We start from the raw sequence: 26,880 nt of genomic DNA, 5'->3' as shown, positions 1-26,880 counted from the left end.
CCTGTCTATTAGGATGAAACACCTACCCAACAAGGTGCTTTGATCCGGCTGTGAGGTGCCCCAGGCTTACTGCTGAATCCTGCACAGGAACACTGTTTTACCTAGCAGTAATGCATGCAGTGGGACGCGGATGGTGCTGTGGGTTAAACCACAAAGCCTAGGGCTTGCCGATCAGAAGGTCAGTGGTTCGAATCCCTACGACGGGGTGAGCTCCCATTGTTCAGTCCCTGCTCCTGCCAACCTAACAGTTTGAAAGCACGTCAAAGTACAAGTAGATAAATAGGTACCGCTCTGGCGGGAAGGTAAACTGTATTTCCGTGCGCTGCTCTGGTTCGCCAGAAGCGGCTTAGTCATGCTGGCCACATGACCCAGAAGCTGTATGCCGTCTCCTTTTGCCAGTAAAGCAAGATGAGTGCCGCAACCCCAGAGTCGTCCACGACTGGACCTAGCAGTCAGGGATCCCTTTACCTTTAATGCATGCAGTAATTTAAAAATAAAACCCTGTAGCTGCCCCTGCAAGATAGGTTTGTCCTGCAGGTTACTTTGCTGTGAAACCAACCAGTTTAGTAGCTTATTCCACCTTGCAGAGGTTCTGCACACCCGATGGACAGGGCGTGAACTTATTTTCTAATTAGTGAGTAGATTTGAAACAAGGAGACATTTTAGTGTCCGTAATGTAACTTAGTTGAGAGAACAATAATAGTGGCAGTCCTATAGTTGAGCTCTTGCCGAAAACACCAGTGGCTCAAAGGGAGAACCTTGGGTATGAAATTTGGCAGAGCAGTGAACAGCTCTTGTTCAGAATTCTTTTTTTCTTTTCTTCTTTTCTGGATTGATTTGCTACTACTTAAGAGAAATGTTGATCCTTCCCCCACCCCCACCCATTGGGTATGGAGCAAGTGGATATCAATGGTCTAGGCTGTGACCCTACTAGTTGTCTATTCCTTGTTTCAGTGCGGCGAGTGTCACCTCGATTTTCAATCCCTCCAAGTAACCATGAGGTGATGCCTGGAGGGAGCGTGAATCTCACATGTGTAGCAGTGGGGTCCCCAATGCCCTATGTGAAGTGGATTGTCGGAGATGTGGAGCTGACGAAAGAAGATGACATGCCAATGGGCAGGAATGTTTTAGAGTTGACCAACATCACGCAGTCGGCCAACTACACCTGCGAAGCCATGTCCTCACTGGGGGTAATCCATGCAACAGCACAGATCACTGTCAAAGGTAAGAAGCTGCTCCATGGTATCCTGTACCTCTGCATGGTACCAGGTAGCAGAATGGGGTGCACTTGTGACATAAGCCTTACTCAATCATTATTGGTGTGAATGGGGAACCTGAATACAAAGATGCTGTGGAGCCTCACCATTAGCCCTGTCCCCATTGTTGCACAGGTCTTTCCAGCTTCTCGCATGTTCATGGCAAACATCTGTAGCAGGGAGTCTGCTGTTCTTGTGTAGACTTTTAAGACACATCGCGTGTGCCTCCCCCCCCCCCCACCTTGTCCTTGTTACCCAACATTTATCTCCCAGGCTTCTCATTTGTTTTCTTGTAAAATAGAGGTTTACTTACAGTGTAAGTACTTACAGTGCATAAATGGAATGGCCAAACATCAGAATAATAGAGCAAGTTTCAGGGAGAAATAATAAGGCGTGTTCTTTGTGTTAGCCTCTCTACTGTAATTCAACAGCCCTGCCCAAGAGCTAATATTTGTTTGGTTTGTGCATGTATCTGGATGGTGTGAAATGGCATCCAGGACAGCACATCTCTATCAGGTTACTTGACAAAGCTTTGTGGGAGCCTTTCAGTTCTGTTACCTTACTAAACATCCTAATGTGATTTCAATATTTACATTAATACAGCTCCAGAGGGTAATCATTACGGGAGTCAGGGAGTCTCTCATGAATCTTTTCTTCACGATCATAAATGTTTTCCTTGTACCTAGCCATAGAAGGATCCCAGGATAGTAGAACACAGTACTGACTACAAATTTATCTATATATATATATATATATATATATATATATATATATATATATATATATATAAATGGCTGATGTGATCAGTTTTGCTAGAGTAGTTCTGCTTTCTTGTTAATGCTCGGAACTGTCATAACAGGATTGGCTTCCTTGCCACAAGTCCCGGCAGTCCACATATTCTTGCTCTTGCAGCAATAATAGAGATGAAACTACTTTTGCCCCGGTATATTTTCCGAAAAGGCCATGAACCTGGCTTCCTAAAGTGTACCTCAGCTGAATAACCCTTTCTGCTTTGGAATACCTGACTTGGTTCCTTGTTTAAATTACCTTTATTTAGCCAGCTGCCAGCAAGTGCTTTGAGCACATCTAATAACATGATTGCTGTGTTTACTCTTCCATTAAGAAGCACTTCAAGCAATATATGGTAATGTGTAATATAAAAATGTACGTTCTTGACTATGAAATGATTTCTGCCTTTAAAGGAAAATGTTAGCAAGCATCTAAGCCTCCTTTATAGCTCTGCACATTACAGCATTTGCACTAATCAAATTACTGACACTGTGCCTTTTGCTTTCAGCTCTTCCAAAACCTCCAATGGAGCCATTAGTAACGGAGACAACTGCTACCAGTGTGACTCTCACCTGGGACTCAGGAAATGCTGACCCAATCTCCTACTATGTCATCCAGTATAAGTCCAAGTCATTAGAGGGCACTTTCCGAGAAGTAGATGGTGTGGCAACTACCCGCTATAGCATTGGTGGCCTAAGCCCCTTCTCAGAATATGAGTTCCGCATTATTGCTGTAAACAACATTGGCAGGAGTCCCCCTAGTGAGTTGGTGGATGCACGGACAGGAGAGCAAGCTCCATCAAGCCCACCCCTCAAAGTGAAGGCACGGATGCTGAGTTCCAGCACCATGCTGGTCCAATGGGAACAACCTGAAGAGCCCAATGGGATGATCCGTGGCTATCGAGTGTACTACACCATTGACCCCCACCTACCACTCAGCAAGTGGCAGAAACACAACACTGATGATAATCATCTCACCACTGTAGGAAGTTTGATAACTGGGGCTACCTATAGTATTCGTGTCTTGGCTTTCACCTCAGTAGGAGATGGGCCCCCTTCTGATGTCATCCAGATAAAGGCCCAACAGGGTGGTATGTATGTTTTGTGTGAGCTCTATTCCTTCTCTGCCCTACTGTTTCCAAGAGCTAATATTTTGAGCTAAGGTTGAGGTGTGAATCAGAGATTTTAGGGATTTGGTAGGCAATTTGTCCTTTTCAAATAGGTGTTTCATCAGCACTCTGGTAGCGAACGCATAAGTGTTGTATTTGTAGGAGAGGGTTGCCAGCATAGTTAACAGTTGACTAAAGCATAGTTGTGGATACTTTGGTTAATCACTAGTTTGAGAAAGAACATACCGTAGTTGTCTGGAGCTTAGGAGAATGTGTTAAGATTGTGTTTATGACAATGCTATTGATGATAGGGCTTGCACCTTGAAATTTTCTAAAGCTGTTCTGGAGTCCCCTCCCACAACTGACTCTTGTTTTATTGGTCTCCAGTTCCATCTCAGCCAGCTGATTTCCAAGCTGAGGCAGAGTCTGACACACGGATCATGCTGACCTGGCAGCCAGCACCTCAAGAACGTGTCACCAAATATGAGTTGGTGTATTGGGAAGAGACAGATGGGATCCAGGTGAGGGGCAACATGACCCATTGGTGGTTAAAGACCTGTACCAAAGTAGCCTATGGGTATGGGGCCCTTATTTTATATCTATATATCTATTAGGGTTAGGCCCAGTATGAGAGCCAGTGTGGTGTAGTGGTTAAGAGCGGTAGACTCCTAATCTGGGGAACCGGGTTCGCGTCTCCGCTCCTCCACATGCAGCTGCTGGGTGACCTTGGGCTAGTCACACTTCTTTGAAGTCTCTCAGCCCCACCCACCTCACAGGGTGTTTGTTGTGGGGGAGGAAGGGAAAGGAGAATGTTAGCCGCTTTGAGACTCCTTCGGGTAGTGATAAAGCGGGATATCAAATCCAAACTCTTCTTCTATGATTGTTGTGGAAAATTGCATTTGCATGACTAGATATTTGTGCATCTGTGAGAATACTGCAATCCACATCCCATTGGATTATGAACCTATACCAGAGTTTCACCTCCCTATGATAGCCGCTCCTGCAGGAGCTCCTGCAGCTACAAGCAGCAGCAGTTTTGGTGGCAATCATATTGCCACATAATAGTTGGATCAGGCCTCAGAAGTTATTTGGCCTTGAACCATTAGGTGGTGGCTCAGAAGTGAAGACCTATCACAGTTTGTCTTCTTTATATGCTAACTTACTCGCACTTATGTCAACACATACTTCATTATCCAAAAGTTTCCAGTGTCTAGGAGCTGAAAGTGATTCTTTTCTCATGGCTATAATGAGAATGCACAACATCTGTGTGGAAGTGAAATCTTCTCCTTTAAATAATGGCTTTCAGGGTTACATAGGATGAGCATAGATTGCTCTATTGCATGATTCCTAGTACTGTATGCAGTACTGGTAGGTATCCACGGCCAAGAGTCCAGTACTCTGGTGTCAATAGCTATGTTATCCCCCCCCCAATCTGAGTAAAATAAAAACTTGCCTCTTGCCTTTTCTAGCATAAGGTGGACTTTGACCAGACCTCATCATATGCACTTGAAGGGCTCAAGCCGGACACACTCTACAAGTTCCAGCTGGCAGCCCGCTCTGAGCTGGGCCTAGGGGTCTATACCCCAGTTTTGGAAGCTCGAACAGCACAGTCCAGTAAGTGTCTCTGTTTGGTTGCAAGAGAGTGAGTGAGGGACAAAATCTTACTGCACTTTTGTATGAGAGTTAATGGAGAGGTTGGAACCAGTAGCAAGAGAAATGTGGAGAGGACAGGCCAGCTGTGGTTCTGATGCAGGGGCCATTTGCCCAGGGTAAGTCTTGTCCCATTGTCCTTCAGTCCATGCTTTCCCCTTTCAACAGGTGGACTCACAGATATGCTGGGCAAAGGGAATAGGTGGGAGAAGCTGATGAGATTTATTCCCTGTATCTCTGTGAGTTTACTGGCACATCCTCTTCCCCATGCAATTCAGTTGTAGTGGGTGTTTGATATCTGCACCTCGTGCATGCACCTTCCTGCTGTGCATGTGCTCATACCCCAGTCAGAGACACCATTGCTCGCCTTTTCCCTGCCCCTTCCAGACAATCATCTCTGTACAAGAGGAGCGATGCACACATTGCATTACTGCTACACCACAGGCATTTGCAAGCCTGGAAGAATTAACTTGAGGGGGTGGCGGGATCTGATATTTGCAAGTAGATTGAATGATTAATAGCTTCTTAAGGGGATGTGTGCTGGGTAGGTGTGTGGTGCATGTGGATGCTTGACTTTTATGGAGTGGAAGGAGGAAGAAGACTGCTGCGTGGGTTTTGCTCCAAGGATTTGAAGGCTTGAGGCAAACAGTGAAGTAAGTCAGAAGGCCAGATAAAGAGGTGACCCAAGCTGGATCACTTTCATTCTCTTCTGAGCCCATGTGCTGGTGGAGCAGGAGACCAATGCACCTTTATTGGCAGCTCAAAGTGCTGCACATAAGCAGATTAAAGCTATCAAAGAGCTCTGAGATAAGCTTGTTTTCACTAACGATTTTGGGGCTTGCTTTTATGCAAAAAGCATTAAAGGGGAAAAAAGAGACATTTTCATTTGTGCCATCTGTCAAGGATTTAGTGGCTGTGTGGGGCAAGCAGTAGAGGAGGCAGAAGCCACCCTCTCTGTGTGGAGCCAGAGAGTGCCTGGGAAGAATCAGGGTGGGGAAGAACTGCTCCACTTATTATTGGAATGACCTTTCCTCCTTTCTTTAGCACATCAATCATAAGGATTCCAACAGTCCTGTTTAACTTGCTCTTTAGCTAATGGGATCTTAGTGCCAGGACGATTGGACAAAAATATATGAAACGATATTCAGAGGGAGGCATCATAAATATTTTATATTGGGGGACACAAACTGAATGTGGAGACTATTAATTGTTCTGTTGGCAGCTACTGATGGACCATGTGTATTGATAGGCCATGACTGGGCACTTGCCCAGCCATCATACTAACAAGGCATAACAGACAAATATCAGAAGCAAATAGTAATGCAGATATCTCCAACCCAGGCACCCCCAAACTTCGGCCCTCCAGATGTTTTGGACTACAATTCCCATCTTCCCCGACCACTGGCCCTGTTAGCTAGGGATCATGGGAGTTGTAGACCAAAACATCTCGAGGGCCGCAGTTTGGGGATGCCTGCTCCAACCTGTGACTCATGCATAGCTCTGTGTAGTTGGGCCATGTTAGGAACCTGTGCAAAGAATATAAAGTCCAGCAATTAAAGGAAGGCTAATCCTGATGTTGTGCCATTTTAGCCATTCATGGATTCTAGTCCACAGCTAAAGGAAGGAACCTCTCTTCACACTCCCAGGTGAGGGGTGAAGGCATGTAGTGCCAAAGCATCTGTTTCCCTATGAAGTGTAAAGTTTGGAGCATGAATTAATTGGCTATGATCACTGGGAAACCTGTTCTAAAGAGCCCATCAGTAGGAATCCTAAAGCTTACCTTTCCTTGAACAATGTCTGAAAAGAAGCCTTTTTTGCAGACCTGGTGTGTTGTGAGAGCCGTAGAATCCAAGTTTGTGCTAATCGATAGAAAAGTTAAGGGGATTGAATGACTCAAGACCAATTTCTGTTGAATATTTTTCTCATCTAGTCTTGCTTTTTTGCCATCACAGATTGCATGTGGAGGTGTTGAAGCATCTGAGTTTAATATAGGGCCATATGCTGATTTAGCAAACTATCAAGCTATATTTCTGAAGTGTTCCCAGTAGCATACTAAATGGTCTCTGGGGGAGAAGCAAGGGAGAGCTGTCTGACACAGAACTCCTATGATACTGATCCTCTTCGGCAATATTTCATACTATAAAAAGCTAGGTGCTCTGGCTCCATCCCTGGCTATATCTCCTAGTTCCAAGTGTCTGTGCTTTCGCTTTTATGAGGGAATATAACTGCATATACTCCAGGCTAAACTACATATTACACTAGTCATATTCACCCATGTGTAATGTTATCCATTAGTCCCTTCCTCATGGAAGGACAGCTTAGCAGTGGGAAATTATTGATAGAGTAGGAGTAGCCAACACCATGTCTTCCAGATGCTTTGGGCCCAAACTCACATCAACCCCAGCCAGCATGACTAATGGTCAGGGATTATTGGAGTTGTAGTCGACAACATACAGAGGAGACCACACTGGTTACCCCTATGGTATAGGACAATGGTGCTTTACCTTTCATGTTGTTTCCCCCACCCCAATGGAGTTCATGGTTTGTGCTTGCGAGGTAAACACATTCAGTGAAACAGACAAGATGAAAGCGGTGGGGTGGAGTTTCAGGGAAAGGCAGCTAACAAGGGAAGGATTAAGCAGTTCAGGCAGGGCATGATTTTTGAGAACTTGGGATCCAAGGCTGCACCCTGGCTCAAATGAAAACTTGAAGCCATTTTTTTTCCTGTTTCAGAAGAATAGTTTGCAAATGCAGATATGGGGAATCCTGACCTTAATTGTTGAACAGCCCAAATAAGATACTCCTCTAATCACACATAGGACCTATGTCCTTTGATACATTATCTCTAGAAAAAGTGCTGCCACTCCTAGCATTTTTCTGGAGGATAATATCATATTGAGAAGATCAGTCATCTGGTACTAAACATAGAAACATTGAAATTAGGTTACCCAGTGCTCATCACACAAGTTGCCATTCTCATAAGCATGATTTAGAGGCCCTTACATCTCCAGGGAGGGCATAACCTGAGTATAGTGAGTGTGTTCATTTTGCCTCTGAGAATATTTGCGTGTGTCATGGTTCAAAATGTGTGGTTAATGTGCGTGTGCGCGCACGTGTGCATGTTGGTGTGCATTTCTTTCTCATGTACTTTTCCCATGTATTTTGCTTGTGTTGCTCTGTTTTATTTTGACCTCTGATGTTAAGCTGCAGCTTATTATTGGCATTATTCAGGTGTGACTCTTACCCAGCCATCAGTAGATGTGGGAAATCACTGTGTCTCATGTGTTGATCTATTTATTATGCTTGCTGATAGTTCCTCTGCTTCTAGTTGCTGAGAGCTTTGTCAAGTGAGGCCTGTTCTCCAAAATCTCCAAATTCATTAGTAAAGGGATTGCTTGCAGTTATGTTAGGCTCTCTTCTTGTCTGCTTCTCATACCCCATGTATCCTTCATGGGTTATACCTATATTCACTTTGTCTACTTTCCTGCATTGCCTTGGCTTTCTTTCTTTACTCTCTACCTTTCAGGTCCACCTCAGCAGTGTTGTTTGCAGTACTTTTTCTACCTCCTTAGGAACCTTCCTCATAGCCTTAAGAGCAGGCATCCCCAAACTGTGGCCCTCCAGATGTTTTGGCCTACAACTCCCATGATCCCTAGCTAACAGGATCAACAGTCAGGGATGATGGGAAATGTAGTCCAAAACATCTGGAGGACCGAAGTTTCGGGATGCCTGCTTAAGAGCCTCAGTTCTGTGCCCTGCTCACAAGTTCGGAGCAATATGTCAGATCCAAAAAATCTATTTCTCCAGGATTGCTTGCTTGCCAGTTAGTGTACAGTCAGATTGTCCTCAGAAGATATACTCCAATAGCCTTCCTCAGCTTGACCATCATCTGGTTATTCAAAGAAGAAAACAACACTGTTCTTACTTTTCTTCTTGGTTTCAATAATTTTCATACTTCAGATTCTTCTTTCTTGATTCCTGCTCTCCTATTCTCATCTGTTACTTATCCTATTGATCTCACATCTGTCTAAGTCTTGTACTTTCTAGTTCTCTCTTCTTTTTAGGCAACCTCTACAAAGATAAACACTGCTAACGTTCTTGATTCCATGCATGGCGCAAATTGCCTTTCATGAGCCTAACACTTCTGCATATATTTTTGAAACAAAAGAGCGAGGGGAGATTCAGCTTCATGCTTCTTATGATCGTTCCGGTATCACAAGCATATCTGCTTGCCAGATGGAATGATATCACTTCTACTCCCCCCCCCACTGCACCCAGTTCTGGGGGTTCACCCAATCCCCCAGAGTAGTTGGTGGGGTGCACGGGTGAAGGAGAGGGAAGAAAGCCTTGTTACGCTAGCCAGATGGCTATTCAATTGAATCTGGCCTGGTGGGTTTTGTTCTATGTTTATTGTGACTCTGTTGGCTGGGTAAGAGCTCCCTGTAGATTATGTATTTTGCCCAATCATTTCCCCTCATCTCCCCACTTCCTTCATTTTATTTATCCCTAGCCCCTTCTGCCCCACCCCAAGAGGTCGTGTGTGTAAGCACCAGCTCCACCTCTATCCGGGTAAGTTGGGTACCACCACCGGCTCAGAGCCGCAATGGAGTCATCACACAGTATTCTATCGCATACCAAGCGGTGGAAGGAGAGGACAACAGCAAGCGTGTGGTTGAGGGCATTGGACACGAGCATTCAAGCTGGGAGATCAACAGCCTGGAGAAATGGACAGAGTACAAAGTGTGGGTGAGGGCTCACACAGACGTGGGTCCTGGGCCAGAGAGCATCCCGGTCTGGGTTCGCACTGATGAAGACGGTAGGTTCCTGACCCATGACTGAAGGTAACAAGGGCTCTTTTGGGTCCTGCCAAAGGAATAGCATTTGTAGTGCTGTTCTCCCCCACCCCTGGTGCACATATGTATTTCGGCTATACAGAAAGTGGGGTCTAAATGTAGTCAATAAGAATGAATGGGTTAATATGTATGAAATATAATCAAAATGCCTGCTTCCTACATGAATCTGTTCCTCTTCTCTATCACATGGGCAAAGCAGCTCTCTATCAAGGACATTCTGAAGCAAAAATTGCATTGTTATGGCTAGTCTGTCAGATATGTCATGCCAGCTTAAATCTCTTCTGTAGGAAGTGCCAGTCCTTGCACTGTCAGAAGGCACTTCCCAGGCTGCATCCTTGCCTCAGAGACCAGAAAGGGCACAGAGAGGCAAATAGAAAAAGGGAGCCACTCAGTAAACTGAGAGCAGGCATACTTCAGTTGTACCACCCATGCTGTGCTGTTGCTTGCACCACTGCAACCCTGTAAATCCTTGCATAGCAATGTTGATTGCCTACTTCTGAAGCTTGCTTGCACATCTGTATGTCCTGCTGCCTGAATTGTTTGCTTCAGTTCTCATTTAGCAAAGCCTTAGCCGGAGGGACAGTGCTACCCTAGAAATGTCGCAGCAAGCTCTCTGCATAAGTTTGAGGGCCGTACAGTTGGCTCTTCCAGCTAAGCTCTCTGTCAGGAGTGGTTTTAAAACCTTCTGATGCACTCATTTTTCATAGGTAGTAGCACAAAAAGGGGGTGAAAGTGCTTTTTGAATCTTGAAATATTACTGGTAGCTAATATACCCTTCTTAAAATTGGGGTGACCTCCATTGACCCAACAATTCAGTCCCTTGGCAGTTGCTGTTAGCATAAGACTCTGCCCTTAATCGGCAGGTATACGTAAGTCTCGTGATTGCTATGCCTTGACAGAACCGTCAGAAGCACTTTCCCAGCCATGTCTTAACTGTTGGAGCAGAAGGGGAGTGTTGTCCAGTTACTGCACTGCAATGTGGCTTGCTTTCCACTCACTTTTTGGATGAGGAATAACCATCTGGCAAAGACACCCCATCTTGAAGTTTATGCAGAAAGATGGAATGAGGTCCATGATCCCCTTTTTCATTCACCAATTAGGCTTGCCTCCTCCCCCTGCTAATATATGTATCTTTCCCCTCTGTGCTCCTCTTCAAGTAATTATCTGCAATTAAGAGTGAGATCTGTGGAAACAACCAGTTGCCAGAGGGTGAGCGGCTGCTTTCCCTGCCTGCCGAGTGTTTGCGTAGAACAGTCCTTACAGGTTCCATCCAGTTCTCTGCCCCCAATTAACCTTGTTCTGCACTAGCAAATGGGACACAGTGTGTTTACAGGGTCTGTGGATTTGCCCTGCAATAACAAAATTCTGGTCTATTCTTTTCAAGCAAATGCTGAGTAGCAATACAGCAAGGATACTCTCTGGAAGGAACACTGCTCTCGGAAATCATTCTGTAAGCTGAATGACCAGCCAAGAATATCAGTCTCCTAGGACTGCCTTCCTCCCTCACTACCAGCCTCCCACTTTAGGCTATAGAGCAGCTGACCTTAGCACAATTTTAATAAATTTTCATCAGTGGCAGCATTTGGACACTGTAAATCATTAATCTCAGTCCAGTATCAGGCCCAGACTTTACACCAAAAAGCGCCTTGGTCCCCTGGTTGATGACATTTGTTCTCCTTGATCTTTTGGTGGCTTTTGATACCTTGGATCGTGGTATTCTTCTGGAGCAACTCCAGGATTTGGAGGCACCGTATTACAGTGGTTCCACTTCTACCCTTGGAGCTGTTTCCAAAAAGTAGTTATGTGGTAGCTATTGCTCTGCATCATGGGAGCTCCTGGAAGGAGCAGGCTGGGAGTACTCTTGGATCCAAGATAGTCAATGGAAGCTCAGGTGGCATTAGTGGTTAGGAAGACCTATTTCCAACTATGTCTGGTTTGCCAGCTACAGCCCCTTTTGCTCAGAGATTACTTGGCTACTGTACTCTATGCTCTGGTGACTTCCAGATTGGATTATTGCAATGCTGGGCTGCCCTTGAAGACTACTTAGAAACCTCAAATGCTGCAGCCAGATGGGGTTCCATTTCGAAATCACATAATCCCTGTTTTAAAACAGTTGCCAGTTCATTTCCAGGGACAACTAAGGCCCTAAATGACAGGCCCCAATTATCTGAAAGACTGATTTCCCTACAGACCATCTCAGGTGCAAAGATCAGCATAGGGTGCCCTCTTGGTAGTTCCACCACTCTCAGAAATTTGGACTTATTAGTGACCTTGGTGAGAGTCTTCTCCGTGGCTGCCTTTCCACTGGATTGTGTCTAGCACTTCCGCTGTATAGCTCTCATCATGGAATCTAATAAATAATTAAAGATCCCCATAGCTACGGGTTGTGGTTTGTTTTTCCATTCACTAATAAGGAGGTATGAAGTGGATGCTTCTGGCATATTCATGGTAAATCATTAACTATGTTCCCATTGTGCCTGTAATTTGTCCACTCATTGATATGTATGTATTGGGTTTAGTGGATACTAGTAATCTAGACAGCTTTGCCTCTCCTCATGCCACTCCTTGAATAGCAGGACAGCTTAGTCCAGCAGTACAATCATGGATATTTGCCATTCACTCTACTGTGAATTCTGCTTTGTAATCTAGGGTGATGTGTGCAACAAAATGTGTGTCTCCTCCACCCGAGAAGCACTGCTGTTGTATCTGATAAAATTTTCTCATGTGCCTTCCAGTGCCCAGTGCTCCACCTCGGAAAGTGGAGGTAGAATCAGTGAACTCCACAACCATTCGTGTTACCTGGAAGTCACCTATCTCTAACAAGCAGCATGGCCAGATCCGAGGCTACCAAGTCATCTGTGTGAAGCTGGAGAATAATGAGCCAGTTGGGTTGCCTATCATGAAAGACGTCATGGTAGCAGAGTCCCAGGTATATCCTGGTATGAGTGGGATGGATGCATGCATGCATGGGCAGACAGATAAATAATATATTCTGGAGAAGGGTCTTTATTTGCTTTGTGATTGACTTTTTCACTTTATATGGTTAGAGAGAAAGAGAGTTATATTATGGCAAAGAACATGCATTTTCTTTGTTACAGGCCTCCTTGCTATAGTTGAGAGCCTAAAACAAATTGTGGGAGAGAACAATGTGGAAAGGGCTGAGATGGAATGAACTGGGAGTATCAGGGAGCAGGACAAGGCAGGCGTTTCTGGGACTTCTACAGTCGCAATCTAGGTGTGATCATTTGTGAGCTAGACTGTTTGAATGGCATCCAATAGGATTACTGGAGATCTATGTTGACTAATGAATATATCTCATTAATACAACACTTGATTCATTTGCATCTTTCTCAGCAGGGAGTAAAGCACAGCCAACCCCCCCCCAAACACACACAACCACTACCCACCCCACATACAACCCCCACCCCAACAACCCCCACCCCAATACAGTGAGACAAAGACCTGCTAGCTCAAGACTTCACTGCCCAGCTTAGACCATCATGATTCCTACAGACTTTGTCAATTTTTTCTGTTTGTGAAGCAGCCCAATGCCTTTTCCAATTTCCTCAAGAAAGTTGTCCTTTAGGCTGGTGAAATTAATCATCAACTTGCTAGGTTCTATAGCAGGCATCCCCAAACTTTGGCCCTCCAGATGTTTTGGACTACAATTCCCATCTTCCCCGACCACTGGTCCTGTTAGCTAGGGATCATGGGAGTTGTAGGTCAAAACATCTGGAGGGCCGCAGTTTGGGGATGCCTGTTCTATAGGTTCAGTTGACCTTGCTGAAGGTGGGAACTGAGGCCTTATGATGGGAAAACATTTCCTTGTCCATCCATCCCCCCTCGTTCCTCTTTTGTTCCCTACCTATGGCTACAGTGCTAAGTGCTTTTATCATGCACATTTTATTGACTCTGATATTCCTCATCCATGTGACTGGGAGAGAGTCCCAACAGAGTTAAGAACCAATTTATGTAGTATTTCTGAGCCTGGCAGGTTAGGCTGCCACTTCATCCCACTCCACCACTGTCTTCCACTTGGACCTTGGAGACAGAGGCAGGGAATCTTCAGCCCACCTGGGAGGTTTGCTTGCCAGGCTGCTTTGGGCAAATAATGCCCTTTCCCACTCCTCCACTCCTCCCCTTCCCTCTTCAACTACCCACCGTAATAGTCATATTAGTTGGGACCAGGAGGACTGTCTTACTATATACATACTTTCCTGCTTCCTGGAATTACATAACACAAAAGCCAAATAGGGTTCCACCTGGCCATATAAAACTGCTGTCTCTAGCTTAGCTACACAGTCTCAGTAACTCATTGCTCAGATGCAGACCAAGTTGGATTTGACCATTCCTGCTTCCCTGCTTGCCTCTAGCCCTGGCATTGCTTCATTCTGATTTACTTCCTGATGCCATGCTTCATTTATTTCTTATGTGATCATCCAGTTTCCGGCTGAGATACTTCACAGTATTTTGTAGAGCTCATGCCTTAGGCCAGTCCTGGCTCAGTTCATCCTTGGATTGGATCTGGGCTGTTTTCACACCTTGTACTCTACTGTGTGGTATCAGCTAAGGCATCTAACGGTAGAGTCTCTTCTCAGACTGTCTGATTTGCAGCCACAGGCTTCCCTCCTTATGGAAATGTTCACACATAAAGGCATAGGGACAAAGACTATATAGATGGAATAAATAAACTTGGTCAGTTTATTCAGATGACTATAGGAAAATGAAGCTAATACCTGCAATTTCTTACAATCCCATACATTATGTATTAAAATTACATATTAGAGCTTTCAGGAAGCAATAATCAGTTCAGAGAACAAAAATGAACAAGATTTTCTAGCCCTCGTGTAGGAGAAATACGAATGTGTAGGAAGCATCTGAAATTTACCCATAAGTTAGAAAAGGGTGGATTTGTCTTCCAGTACTTAGAGTTACGGTTTTGAAGTCAGGTTACACCCTCCTCCCTATTGTGTTTAGCACCTCACAATACAAAATTCATTTGGGTGTTACTATGTCTTTAGTTTATCTAGCTCCATATTTAGTATTCACAGGAATACACAAATGGGATATTGTAGAGTTGGAAAAGGCTCAGAAAAGGGCAACTTCCTCGTGAAGAGCAGTTGCAGCATTTGGGACTTAAAGAAAGGGCGAGTAAGAGGTGAAACGATAGACGTCAATACACTTATGCATAGCATTGAGGAAGTGGACAGAGAAACGTTTTCCTCCTCTCTCATAATGCTAGAACTTGTGGACATCCCGTGAAGCTGAACATTTGAAGATTTGGTACAGAAAAGAAAGTACTTCTTCATGCAGCACATAGTTGAACTATGGAACTTGCTCCCACAGACAGCAGGTGGCAGCCACCAACTTGTGTGGCTTTAAAAGAGGTTTAGACAAATTCATGGAGGACATTGCTGTCGATGGCTACTAGCCATGAGGACTGTGTTCTACCTCCACTGTCAGAGGCAGGATGCCTCTGAATACCAGTTGCTGGGAATCACAGGAGGGCAGAGTGCTCTTGCACTCAGGTCCTGCTTGGAGGCTTCCCACAGGCATCAGGTTGGCCACTATAAGAACAGGAAGCTGGTCTAGATGGGCCTGGTTAGAAAGTTGCAAGCCTTCAGAATAGAATAAGAGCATAGGCAGCTGTCTTATACTTACATCACATCCACACTGTATGTTTAAAGCACATGGTGTCGTCGTCGTCCCCCCCAAAAAAAGAATTCTGGGAACTGTAGTTTGAATTGTTGCTCTATGAGGGATCAACTACAATTCCCAGGATTTTGGGGGGGGGGGAGCCACGTGCTTGAAATGCATGCTGTGGATGAGTCAAATCCAGTGGTTCATCTAGCTCAGCAGTCTCTGACAGCAGCTTGAGATAGCACAAGCACATAAATATGTCTTTAGAACTAGCCATCTCCACACCAAAGAACAAGACGAATAGCAACCTCTCCTCTGAGATGAGGATTCTGTAACCATTTGAGTTGATTTCATTAGCAAAATCCACATGATATCCATTGGTCCAAAAAAAAAAAAGACAGCTGAAGTGAAGAATTATTATGCATTCAGCAGACACTTCTATGGCAAATCTTCACTATGATGACAGTTCACAAGCGGGGAAATAAAAGTCAGGGTAGGGCTAGTCCAAGTAATCCATTTCACAGCTCTCTCCCCAGAACTGCAGACATGGTCAGAGAGACAGTGGCTATAGAGAGTCATGATGAAGACTAAAATGAAATGCTATAAGGGCATTGCAGCCAGCATAAATACCAGCTGCCAGTGTTAGCTCTGCTTGTATTAGTTCTAATGCTCCCAAGCAGTGGCAGCAGCTGAATCTTTTTTATTAAGGCCACTGCCTCCCTAAAATCCATTTATCTTACTCAGCAACGCTAAATACTTAAGAAGCAATTGGGCTGGTTTAGCAAAGAAATGTTTTTATCTGCAGGTAATGGTTTCATAAATTCAGACATTTGGCTGGAGCAGATTTCAGAGAGATGCTCCTTCTGTGGAGGTTCCTCTGATCTGTGAAGAGATTAGAGTCTGGTGAAGATGTCAGGGTAAACACTACATTTAAAGAAACTGTTAAGATTGAATGGGTGCCACCAGGATGCTGCTCTGCTTCACATATTTCTGCTTTGCCCCTCAAGGAAATTGTGGAGCTCTGCAGTTTGGAGGATTTTGCTCATTTGCACAGTACACTTTCACAGTCTGTTTATTGATATTGGCTTGGATGTCATATTTTCAATACATTTTCAATGCAAAATCTATCAGCATTCTGTTATAATGATCATTGTTATCATTATCACCTCACTTTTCAGGAAACAGATGTAGCTTACAAAAATAATTAGTAAAATAAAATACAATCTAAAAGAAATACATAAAATATTAAAAATAGCAGGAATTAAACATAGGAATTAAACAACAGCAGTCCATAAAGGCTCTAGAAGAAACAGTTCTTTCTTCCTTTATTTAAACAATTTATACCCCATTTTTAAGCTTCACAGAGGGGCCCCAGACATAATAAAAATACAAGCACTGATGAATACTAAAACAGAATATAGAACAGCAGGGATAAAAACCTCAAATCAAGCTAAAAGCTTGGTGAAGCAAAAAAAAATGTAACTCTTGAAAATTCCATTCAGCTTCTTGGGGAAGGAATTGTACAGCTTGGGCGCCACAACCAAGAAGCCACTGTCCCATGTCCCAGGCAGCTGGATATCCCCAAACAGCAGGCTATGGAGAAGGGCTTTCAATGAAGAATGTAGTGGGCTGTGTGTATTTTTCCTATATAAATAAAAGCTTAAAATGCTCAGAAGGCAGAAATCTCTTTCTAGTACCAAATTCTATACAACTTCAAAGCATGAGGGAAATCGATTGAATGCACACAGGCTTGGATGTAGTCTACTGCTTTTGTTTAGAATATTTCTAACCCAGACTTCATCACAATAGATCCCAGAGTGGGATGCAAACAAACATTCTGAGCAGGCAGCTGAGAAATGTAATTAGTAATTAGCTTGAGAGAAAGCAAGTTTAATACAGATAGAGGAGCTCACATTCTGATATACACAGAGCAAGTTAAGGCACCTTTGCAGTCTCACCTGCAGATGGCTGAGCAAGAAACCAGCCTTTGATGTAGCATACTGTAACCTCATAGGTTGCAACATTCTTGAGCACTGATCAGCTGTGCATATTTTCATGTTACTGTGAACAGACAGGATAGATGTTCATATCATTGTCTTGAATAATTGTGCCATTTTGTGACTCATTCATCCTAGGAGAATGGCTTCTCCTTTGCACTGTTATGTGCTGTCAAAACTGTCATGCATGAACATTGTGATCAAGGATGTCTTCCCAACACCTTGCTCCCCCAGGAAGACCAGTTTGAATTTCTGTTGTGGGTTCCCAAACTCTTCTCCTGTAGACAAAGTGCCTAGCTCCAATGTGGGCTGCAATTGAAACATACCACTGATTTTTCTGTTTGATATTCAGTGTGTGTTCTTCCCTATCTCCTCCTTTCTTTTATTAATTCTCCATCCTCTGAATCCCCCTTTGCATAGGTGCAGCCTAAGCATTTATAAAACATGGTTTGATTCTGTTATTTTACTTGGGCCTGTGCCCCTGCTCTCACTGCTTGCCAGCCTTGTCTACATATCGCCCCTCCAAATCCCCAACCTTCCTCCGCTTTATACCTTAACCTCCCAAACCTCACCCAAAGCCTGTCCCCTTTACACTTCACCCCTGGTAGGGTGAAATGAAGTAAATGAAGAGGAGGAAGGCTTTTCTCACCTTAGCACTCCTGCCCTGCTGTGAGTTTCCTTTTAATTGTCCCATCACTGTCACCCAAAGAGAGAAAAAGAAACTGCATTTTAAAATGAATGCTTTTTCTCTCCTTCCCACAGCAACAGCCTCCCAACAGAACAGGCAGGCAAGAGGGGAAGGCAGACCAGGCAAGCAGCATGGGTGGCCCAGGTGAGCCGCACAGCAGCAGACAGGTCAGTGTCGGACATTTGGCTCTGCTGCTGCTTCCCAACTCATCGTCCTCCAGTGCTGCTGACACCAAAACTGTGGTCGCTGGGGAGCTGCCTGCCCTGTCCTGGCTGTTTCTCTGTGACTTGCCTGTGCCGTCCACAACCCACACCACTTGCCTGGACCACCTGCCACCCGTGCCACTCACCTGTCTGTCAGCTGTTCCGTCATCACTTTGCAGTCGGTCACACCAACTGCAGTGTGACAACATTATTACAATCTTAATACATACCAAGAAAAGCTGAAGTTCATAAAACGCAATGGCACACATTTTAAATATGCCATTGTTGGGAATGGAAGTGGGCAGTGATTGAGATAGTGGCAGTACATTTTGTGAAGTGGAGGAAGCAGAATTGAATTGACGGGAGGGGGAGTTTCCAAAGCAGGGCTTTGGACATGTACAAACCTGTGGCTCGCTTGATTACTTCTATGGGACATCTTGCCTTTGCAGCAGCTTCAGGTATTCCTTCCTACAACAGCTTTTGCTGCTGTCAGGTGCCTTAGTAGCCGTGGATCTCACTTGTTTTGAAGAGCTTGCTTCTGAGTTTTGCTGCCAGTGAAAACATATGTGTCGCTGCCAAACTAATTTGTTACAGAGCAAGTTGCAGCAAAGAGCTCCTCTGGCCAGACAGTTCAGTAGTATGAGATCACTTGCCTGCCTGGGGTTGGGTAGGGTAGATGTGAATCCTTGTGAGCCTTCCTTCAGAACCTGAGCATGTTGCTTTGGAAGGCAGAGATGAGTAAATGAGACGGGCACCATAAATCTGCTTGCTTTAGGTAAATGCACTCTTTGCAAGAATTTAAGTAACTCTACTTGATGCAAGAAACTTATAAATTGATTACACTGATGATCATGCTGCTTCTCTGGCTGGTTTTTTAGGAAGCTTATCTCAATACACAGCTATTGCTTATCTTAACAGGGAGGGTTACAGGAGTCTGAGAATTATGGTTGAAAAGGTTCAGCTGGTGGAAGGGGGGGGCAAGTATTGCCCTGAAGCTTTGGTAGATAATTTTTCGTGATTTGGTGAGTCTCTTGGCTGGTGCTGTCTCATCAGAGGCTCTGGAGCCCAGCCACAGCATATCATGAAGACATTTCTATGTCCTCTTTCCACTAGGATCATTCACTACAGGAGGAACATATTATTTTCAGATGCATTTCTCCTTGTTACTGTTAATTCCTTTATTGCTAACAGTAGCAATATGCTGTTTCTAAAGCTGGTGTCCGGAGCTAGCCTATGTACCTATAGAATGAAACATATCAAACTCCCAGGTTAGTGTGTATAGTATTGCAGCCTTAGATATCGGTAGTATGCAGTTTGAAGAGGGGAGTTGTTTATGTAGTTCTCGGGGTGGGGGTGGGGAGAGAAAGAGAGCTACAATTATTTGCGTGTGAGAGGTGTTTGTGGAAGAAAGCAGCAGATACAGTTGGGGATCCAGATAGTGCCAAATCTTGTGTGTGTGTGTGTGCTTGCATGTGTTAATAATCCATAGTTTGTCATCACAGTTCCCTTACTCTTTCCTCCTTCCTGTCCCCCCATCAGTTAAGGTTTAAGGACGCTATTGACCACGTAAGTACCATTTGTTAGAGTGTTTGCTTGGATCAGATGGGTCTGAGGATCATCTTGTGAAATCTGTGTGCATAGTGCTGTCAAAACACCCCTGTCAATCCTCAGATGGTTCTAGGCAGTTGTTCTGTGGAGCTTCCACCAGCCACAAATCCTGGGCAAATTGGCATTTAGATTGCTGCTAAATGCAGGAAAGCAATTGGCATTTTTCATAATCTGTATTTCCAGCTTGTTGCAATGCAATTTCAGGCAGATGTGGGGGGAGCAGCCCATTTCCTACACTTTGGCCCAGCTCGTTACATGGCAGAGTCTGATCTGTAATCTTTAAACCTCATTGATCCCAGTCGTGAAAAATACCCTGTTCTCTCAGCTGTGACCTTTGGTTGAAACAGAAGCTGTAATAAGAACACAATCACATTCAAACAGTTAAATTCAATTTTTCCAAGTAATTTTGAGATATAAATTTGGAGGAACAAGCTTGAAAATTACCTTTGGAGAAAGAGAGATTAAGTTACATACCCTGCTGTGGCTTCCCTCGTCTCTTAGCAGAAGGACTTTGCTTAGAAGGGGTTTGCAGCGACAGCCCTATGTATGGTATCTCTCATTCCACCTTCTTTCTTTCCTCTCTCCCCCTAACTTGCTTTGTTCTAGTGGCATGCTCTTCCTTGTGTGAGAATTACTCTCCTGTGTGGACTGTGGTGATGACTACATCTTTTCGTAGCCTTCGTGTTGTGTGTTTGAGTATCTCCCTCTATATCAAATTATTGCCATTGATTGATTTTGCTCTCTCATACAACTCCAGGGGGAAAAGGAAATCTTACTTGAACTCTGATTTTGGTGTCATTCTGATTTCTGTTTGCTAATTTGGGTTTGCAAATGAAAGCAATGAAGGAATAATATGGGTTAGGTGGCTGAACCTGGGCTGTCAATGAGAAAAAGCCTATTCACATTTGTTTGTTTTATTCAAGTAATTAACAATTACATGACAGCCAAAAACAAAGCGCCCTGACAAACCAAGGTTCTAGGAAGAGATTGTGCTCTGTCTATCCATCACAATACATATTTATTCCTGTTTATATCACATTTTGATTTTTGTGCATGAACAGTCATTCCTTCATGCAGAGGGTTAATGGTTGGAATTCTACTGGAAAACTGCTAGAGGTTGCCTTTGAGCAGGTCTTTCTCCATGGAATCCGCCACAAGGGTCAATATTTGCCAATAGAATGTAGAAGGTTTGAGAGAGCTGGAGTAGGCTTAGAGTTACAAAGCCAACCCCATCAAATGAGCCAGTGTGATAGTTCAACGTCCTACTGCCACGTGCCCCTGCTGGTGTCTCTAGCCTGCACAGCTGGGGACAATACCATTGAGAAGGTAACAGTGGTGCCTATAGATCCTGTGGCCTTTGTTTTGTGTAGAATTTTCTGCTTGCTCTCCTTACATTTTTTCCTGATGTATGTAGCATGGGTAGTTTATTTTTAAGAAGCAAGATTCTTGAATACCATGGTTGGTGAGCATGTTATGGCAAGTGGGTTCGCTGTGGCAGATCCACTAGCTATATTGTTGCTCATCCCAGGGACTTCTGCTGGAAAAGACAAGTGAGTCGCCTGCTTCTGTTCTGTTATATGTACTGAAGTTAACACTTCAACTGTGATGGAAGGGCTGCTACTTTCTTGTTACAATAGATTTCCAACCAGTCCTTTTCATCTTTTGCCCATGTATCTGTGGGGTAAATGCCAGCACTGTGAACAGAGAAGACTGTTTCATGCCCTTATTACATGACTGGGTAGCAGTTTTCCCTACCAGGTATAGCAAAAGAATGTTCTTGTTTGTGGCCTGTTGGTATGAGGAAGCACTTTGTCTCTGATAAGCATCTCATGACAATTAAAATTCAATAAATGATGCTGCTGGAAGGTGATATTCGTAAGTGAAAATAAGACACAGAACCTTCCCAGGCTCAGAGACTAAAAGACAAGACAACAAAGGAAGGCAAGTGGAGGGAAGTTTTAAATGTTTGATTTTTATATATTTTGTAAGACGTTTAGAGTGGCTGGGGAAACCTAGCCATATGGCAGTAACATGTTCACTTGTGTCAGAAGTTGTGGGAAAGTTGTTCTTCCCTTCCCACTTCAGTTTGCTGTATTTTATTGGGTCCCTGTTTCTTGCAGTGAACTTCCTTGGCTATCCAGAATTATATGCTGGGCAATTTGTCTAGAAATTGGGCTGCAACTAACAACTGCTGCAATTTCATTGGCAGTTGCAAGTGTTGAGTTTGACAAGCTGCTCCAGACAAACCAACCCTTTCGTCCCATGTTGGAAATAGGGGAATATTTGTGGATTTGTTCATGTGATTTAATGAAAATGGGTGCTTTCTGGCAAAGGGAGGTGCACAGGAAACACAGCAAAAGTAGCCTATGATAAAACGTGCCCTGGCCTACTGCACAGAGACCAGAAAACACTGGGTTGCATCAACCAAGCTAGGAACATGTTTTCTCAATGCAACTTTCACTTCTCATCAGTGATGGACCCCCCAGATGCGAGAGATGGAGGCCCTGTATCCAAAGTAATCTCATTAAAAAGTTAATAACACTTCAAGGTCAGTTTTCCTTGTTGTGTGTTTTGAAACTAAATGGGTCAAATATCCAAGGTATAGAAATGCTGTTATATTTCTGCCTTCCTTAATTTGATAATGAGATAAAAAATGTCTTGTTTCCCACAGGAAACCCTCATAGGAGGCCTTTTACCCGAAACATCCTATTCTATCAGCATCGCAGCCTACACCACCAAAGGGGATGGGGCCCGCAGCAGGGACAAGGTGGTTACTACAAGTGGAGCAGGTGAGCCAATAGTACTACAACACATCTTTGATAGACAAATCTACTTGTAATCTTAAGAAGTGTTAGGAAGGTAAAAAAAGAACCTGTACCCTCAAATCCCTTGTTTTGCAGACTGAACTGCAGGTGATGGAGAAGCAAGTAGAAGAATGGAAACTTCCTCTCTTTAAGAACCGCTTCACACATTACAATTTTACTACAATGGAGATAATTTGCAGGCATTCTGGCATGCTGTGTCTAACAGCAGTCAGTCAGATGTCTCTGGGGAGCCACAAGCAGAGCAGGAGAACAATGACCATCTCCTGTTCATCCCAAGTATCTGATATTTGGAACTGTACTGCTTCTGTTTAAAGTTACCATGGCTAATAGGTCAGAGAGATAAACAACTACCTGACATTTAGAAAATACCTAAAGGCAGCCTTGTTTAGGGAAGTTTTTTGTTGTTGTTGTTTAGTCGTGTCCGACTCTTCGTGACCCCATGGACCATAGCACGCCAGGCACTCCTGTCTTGCACTGCCTCCCGCAATTTGGTCAAACTCATGTTCGTAGCTTCGAGAACACTGTCCAACCATCTTGTCCTCTGTCGTCCCCTTCTCCTAGTGCCCTCAATCTTTCCCAACATCAGGGTCTTTTCCAAGGATTCTTCTCTTCTCATGAGGTGGCCAAAGTATTGGAGCCTCAGCTTCACGATCTGTCCTTCCAGGGAGCACTCAGGGCTGATTTCCTTAAGAATGGATAGGTTTGATCTTCTTGCAGTCCATAGGACTCTCAAGAGTCTCCTCCAGCACCATAATTCAAAAGCATCAATTCTTCGGCGATCAGCCTTCTTTATGGTCCAGCTCTCACTTCCATACATCACTACTGGGAAAACCATAGCTTTAACTATACGGACCTTTGTCGGCAAGGTGATGTCTCTGCTTTTTAAGATGCTGTCTAGGTTTGTCATTGCTTTTCTCCCAAGAAGCAGGCGTCTTTTAATTTTGTGACTGCTGTCACCATCTGCAGTGATCAAGGAGCCCAAGAAAGTAAAATCTCTCACTGCCTCCATTTCTTCCCCTTCTATTTGCCAGGAGGTGATGGGACCAGTGGCCATGATCTTGGTTTTTTTGATGTTGAGCTTCAGACCATATTTTGCGCTCTCCTCTTTCACCCTCATTAAAAGGTTCTTTAATTCCTCCTCGCTTTCTGCCATCAAGGTTGTGTCATCTGCATATCTGAGGTTGTTGATATTTCTTCCGGCAATCTTAATTCCGGCTTGGGATTCATCTAGTCCAGCCTTTCGCATGATGAATTCTGCATATAAGTTAAATAAGCAGGGAGACAATATACAACCTTGTCGTACTCCTTTCCCAATTTTGAACCAATCAGTTGTTCCATATCCAGTTCTAACTGTAGCTTCTTGTCCCACATAGAGATTTCTCAGGAGACAGATGAGGTGATCAGGCACTCCCATTTCTTTAAGAACTTGCCATAGTTTGCTGTGGTTGACACAGTCAAAGGCTTTTGCATAGTCAATGAAGCAGAAGTAGACGTTTTTCTGGAACTCTCTAGCTTTCTCCATAATCCAGCGCATGTTTGCTATTTGGTCTCTGGTTCCTCTGCCCTTTCGAAATCCAGCTTGCACTTCTGGGAGTTCTCGGTCCACATACTGCTGAAGCCTGCCTTGTAGAATTTTAAGCATAACCTTGCTAGCGTGTGAAATGAGCGCAATTGTGCGGTAGTTGGAGCATTCTTTGGCACTGCCCTTCTTTGGAATTGGGATGTAGACTGATCTTCTCCAATCCTCTGGCCATTGCTGAGTTTTCCAAACTTGCTGGCATATTGGGTGTAGCACCTTAACAGCATCATCTTTTAAAATTTTAAACAGTTCAGCTGGAATATCATCACTTCCACTGGCCTTGTTATTAGCAGTGCTTTCTAAGGCCCATTTGACTTCACTCTCCAAGATGTCTGGCTCAAGGTCAGCAACCACACTACCTGGGGTGTACGAGACCTCCATATCTTTCTGGTATAATTCCTCTGTGTATTCTTGCCACCTCTTCTTGATGTCTTCTGCTTCTGTTAGGTCCTTACCACTTTTGTCCTTGATTATGGTAATCTTTGTACGAAATGTTCCTTTCATATCTCCAATTTTCTTGAACAGATCTCTGGTTTTCCCCATTCTATTGTTTTCCTCTATTTCTTTGCATTGCTCATTTAAGAAGACCCTCTTGTCTCTCCTTGCTGTTTTTTGGAAATCAGCATTCAGTTTCCTGTATCTTTCCCTATCTCCCTTGCATTTTGCTTGCCTCCTCTCCTCCGCTATTTGTAAGGCCTCGTTGGACAGCCATTTTGCTTTCTTGCATTTCCTTTTCCTTGGGATGGTTTTCGTTGCTGCCTCCTGTATAATGTTACGAGCCTCCATCCATAGTTCTTCAGGCACTCTGTCCACCAAATCTAAATCCTTAAACCTGTTCCTCACTTCCACTGTGTATTCATAAGGGATTTGATTCAGATTGTATCTTACTGGCCCAGTGGTTTTTCCTACTTTCTTCAGTTTAAGCTGGAATTTTGCTATAAGAAGCTGATGATCTGAGTTACAGTCAGCTCCAGGTCTTGTTTTTGCTGACTGTATAGAGCTTCTCCATCTTTGGCTGCAGAGAATATAATCAATCTGATTTCGATGCTGCCCATTTGGTGATATCCATGTGTAGAGTCGTCTCTTGTGTTGTTGGGAAAGAGTGTTTGTGATGACCAGCTTGTTCTCTTGACAGAACTCTATTAGCCTTTGCCCTGCTTCATTTTGAACTCCAAGGCCAAACTTGCCAGTTGTTCCTTTTATCTCTTGATTCCCTACTTTAGCATTCCAATCCCCTGTAATGAGAAGAACATCCTTCTTTGGTGTCATTTCTAGAAGGTGTTGTAGGTCTTCATAGAATTGGTCAATTTCACTTTCTTCAGCACCGGTAGTTGGTGCATAAACTTGGATTACTGTGATGTTAAAAGGTCTGCCTTGGATTCGTATCGAGATCATTCTGTCATTTTTGAGATTGCATCCCATTACAGCTTTTGCCACTCTTTTGTTGACTATGAGGGCCACTCCATTTCTACTACGGGATTCTTGCCCACAGTAGTAGATATGATAGTCACCCGAACTGAATTCGCCCATTCCCTTCCATTTTAGTTCACTGATGCCCAGGATGTCGATATTTATTCTTGTCATCTCATTTTTGACCACATCCAGCTTACCTCCATTCATGGTTCTTACATTCCAGGTTCCTATGCAATATTTTTCTTTACAGCATCGGACTTTCCTTTCGCTTCCAGGCATATCCGCAACTGAGCGTCCTTTAGGCTTTGGCCCAGCCGCTTCATCAGCTCTGAATCTACTTGTACTTGTCCTCCGCTCTTCCTCAGTAGCATGTTGGACGCCTTCCGACCTGAGGGGCTCATCCTCCAGCGTCATAACTTTTATATGCCTGTTGTCTTTGTCCATGGAGTTTTCTTGGCAGGGTTACTGGAGTGGCTTGCCAGTTCCTTCTCCAGGTGGATCACATTTAGTCAAAACTCTCCACTATGACCTGTCCATCTTGGGTGGCCCTGCATGGCATAGCTCATAGCTTCTCTGAGTTATTCAAGCCCCTTCGCCACGACAAGGCATTGATCCATGAAGGGGAATGTTTTTAATCTGTGATATTTGATGTATTTTAATGTTTGTTGGAAGCCGCCCAGAGTGGCAGGGGAAGCCCAGTCTGCCTTGAATTGGCAAAATACCATGACTTTCACGTGGCAGCTTCATCACAGCTTAGTCAGATCTACTCACCCCAAATCCAGAATACCACTATGCTATTGTGGATTTGCTCTGAGTGCCACAGTCTGGCACAGGATAATGGTTATCATGGCACTGTGGTGATGCTGAATAGTTTTGCTGTTGATGGATTTACACGTCAATCTCCCCTGATTTGGGGGAAGGATGTGTCTCTGTTGTGGGTGGAACAGAGATATGAAACCATCCATTTTATACAGCAGGTGTTAAGCTTTGAAGGGAGCAGCCCTTAATTTGTGCTACATATATGAGATTTGGAATCCTGTTGCTGCTCAGCCATCACATCAACATTCCTAGCAGGAACAAGTTCATCAGCTCAAACACAGCACATTTTGATTGCAAACAGCATGCTATGCTCTCAACAGCTCGCACAGGTGGTGAAATTATAAAGATTGCTATGAAAATTGCCTGCATCAAAGTAGCGGAGATTCCAGTTTTTAGTCTGGGCTTCTCTGCAACATCTTATATTAAAGCTCTGATTTCTTATCTTATGGCAC

At 44.0% G+C, this 26,880-nt stretch overlaps 1 protein-coding gene across 8 annotated transcripts in view; it reads left to right on the top strand.

Annotated features, from left to right (window-relative positions):
* The window catches only part of PTPRF (protein tyrosine phosphatase receptor type F), a 480,822-nt gene that overhangs the window by 405,932 nt on the left and 48,010 nt on the right, over positions 1-26,880 (top strand). For 6 of the 8 annotated variants that reach the window (XM_035122098.3, XM_035122095.3, XM_088673320.1 and 3 more), the window contains 8 exons: positions 955-1,224; positions 2,554-3,135; positions 3,541-3,674; positions 4,623-4,767; positions 9,314-9,619; positions 12,392-12,585; positions 19,724-19,750; positions 22,464-22,581. In XM_035122098.3, coding sequence (XP_034977989.1) covers positions 955-1,224; positions 2,554-3,135; positions 3,541-3,674; positions 4,623-4,767; positions 9,314-9,619; positions 12,392-12,585; positions 19,724-19,750; positions 22,464-22,581 — 1,776 coding nt within the window. The remainder of the gene's footprint in view (positions 1-954; positions 1,225-2,553; positions 3,136-3,540; positions 3,675-4,622; positions 4,768-9,313; positions 9,620-12,391; positions 12,586-19,723; positions 19,751-22,463; positions 22,582-26,880) is intronic. The other 2 variants (XM_035122099.3, XM_088673322.1) reach the window with 1 other exon arrangement.

The sequence above is a fragment of the Zootoca vivipara genome, chromosome 7 (genome assembly GCF_965207765.1).
Source record: "Zootoca vivipara chromosome 7, rZooViv2.hap1.1, whole genome shotgun sequence".
Taxonomy (NCBI): Eukaryota; Metazoa; Chordata; class Lepidosauria; order Squamata; family Lacertidae; genus Zootoca; species Zootoca vivipara.
The sequence above is the reverse complement of the archived record's forward strand: the minus strand, read 5'-3'. Positions and strand labels throughout refer to the sequence as shown.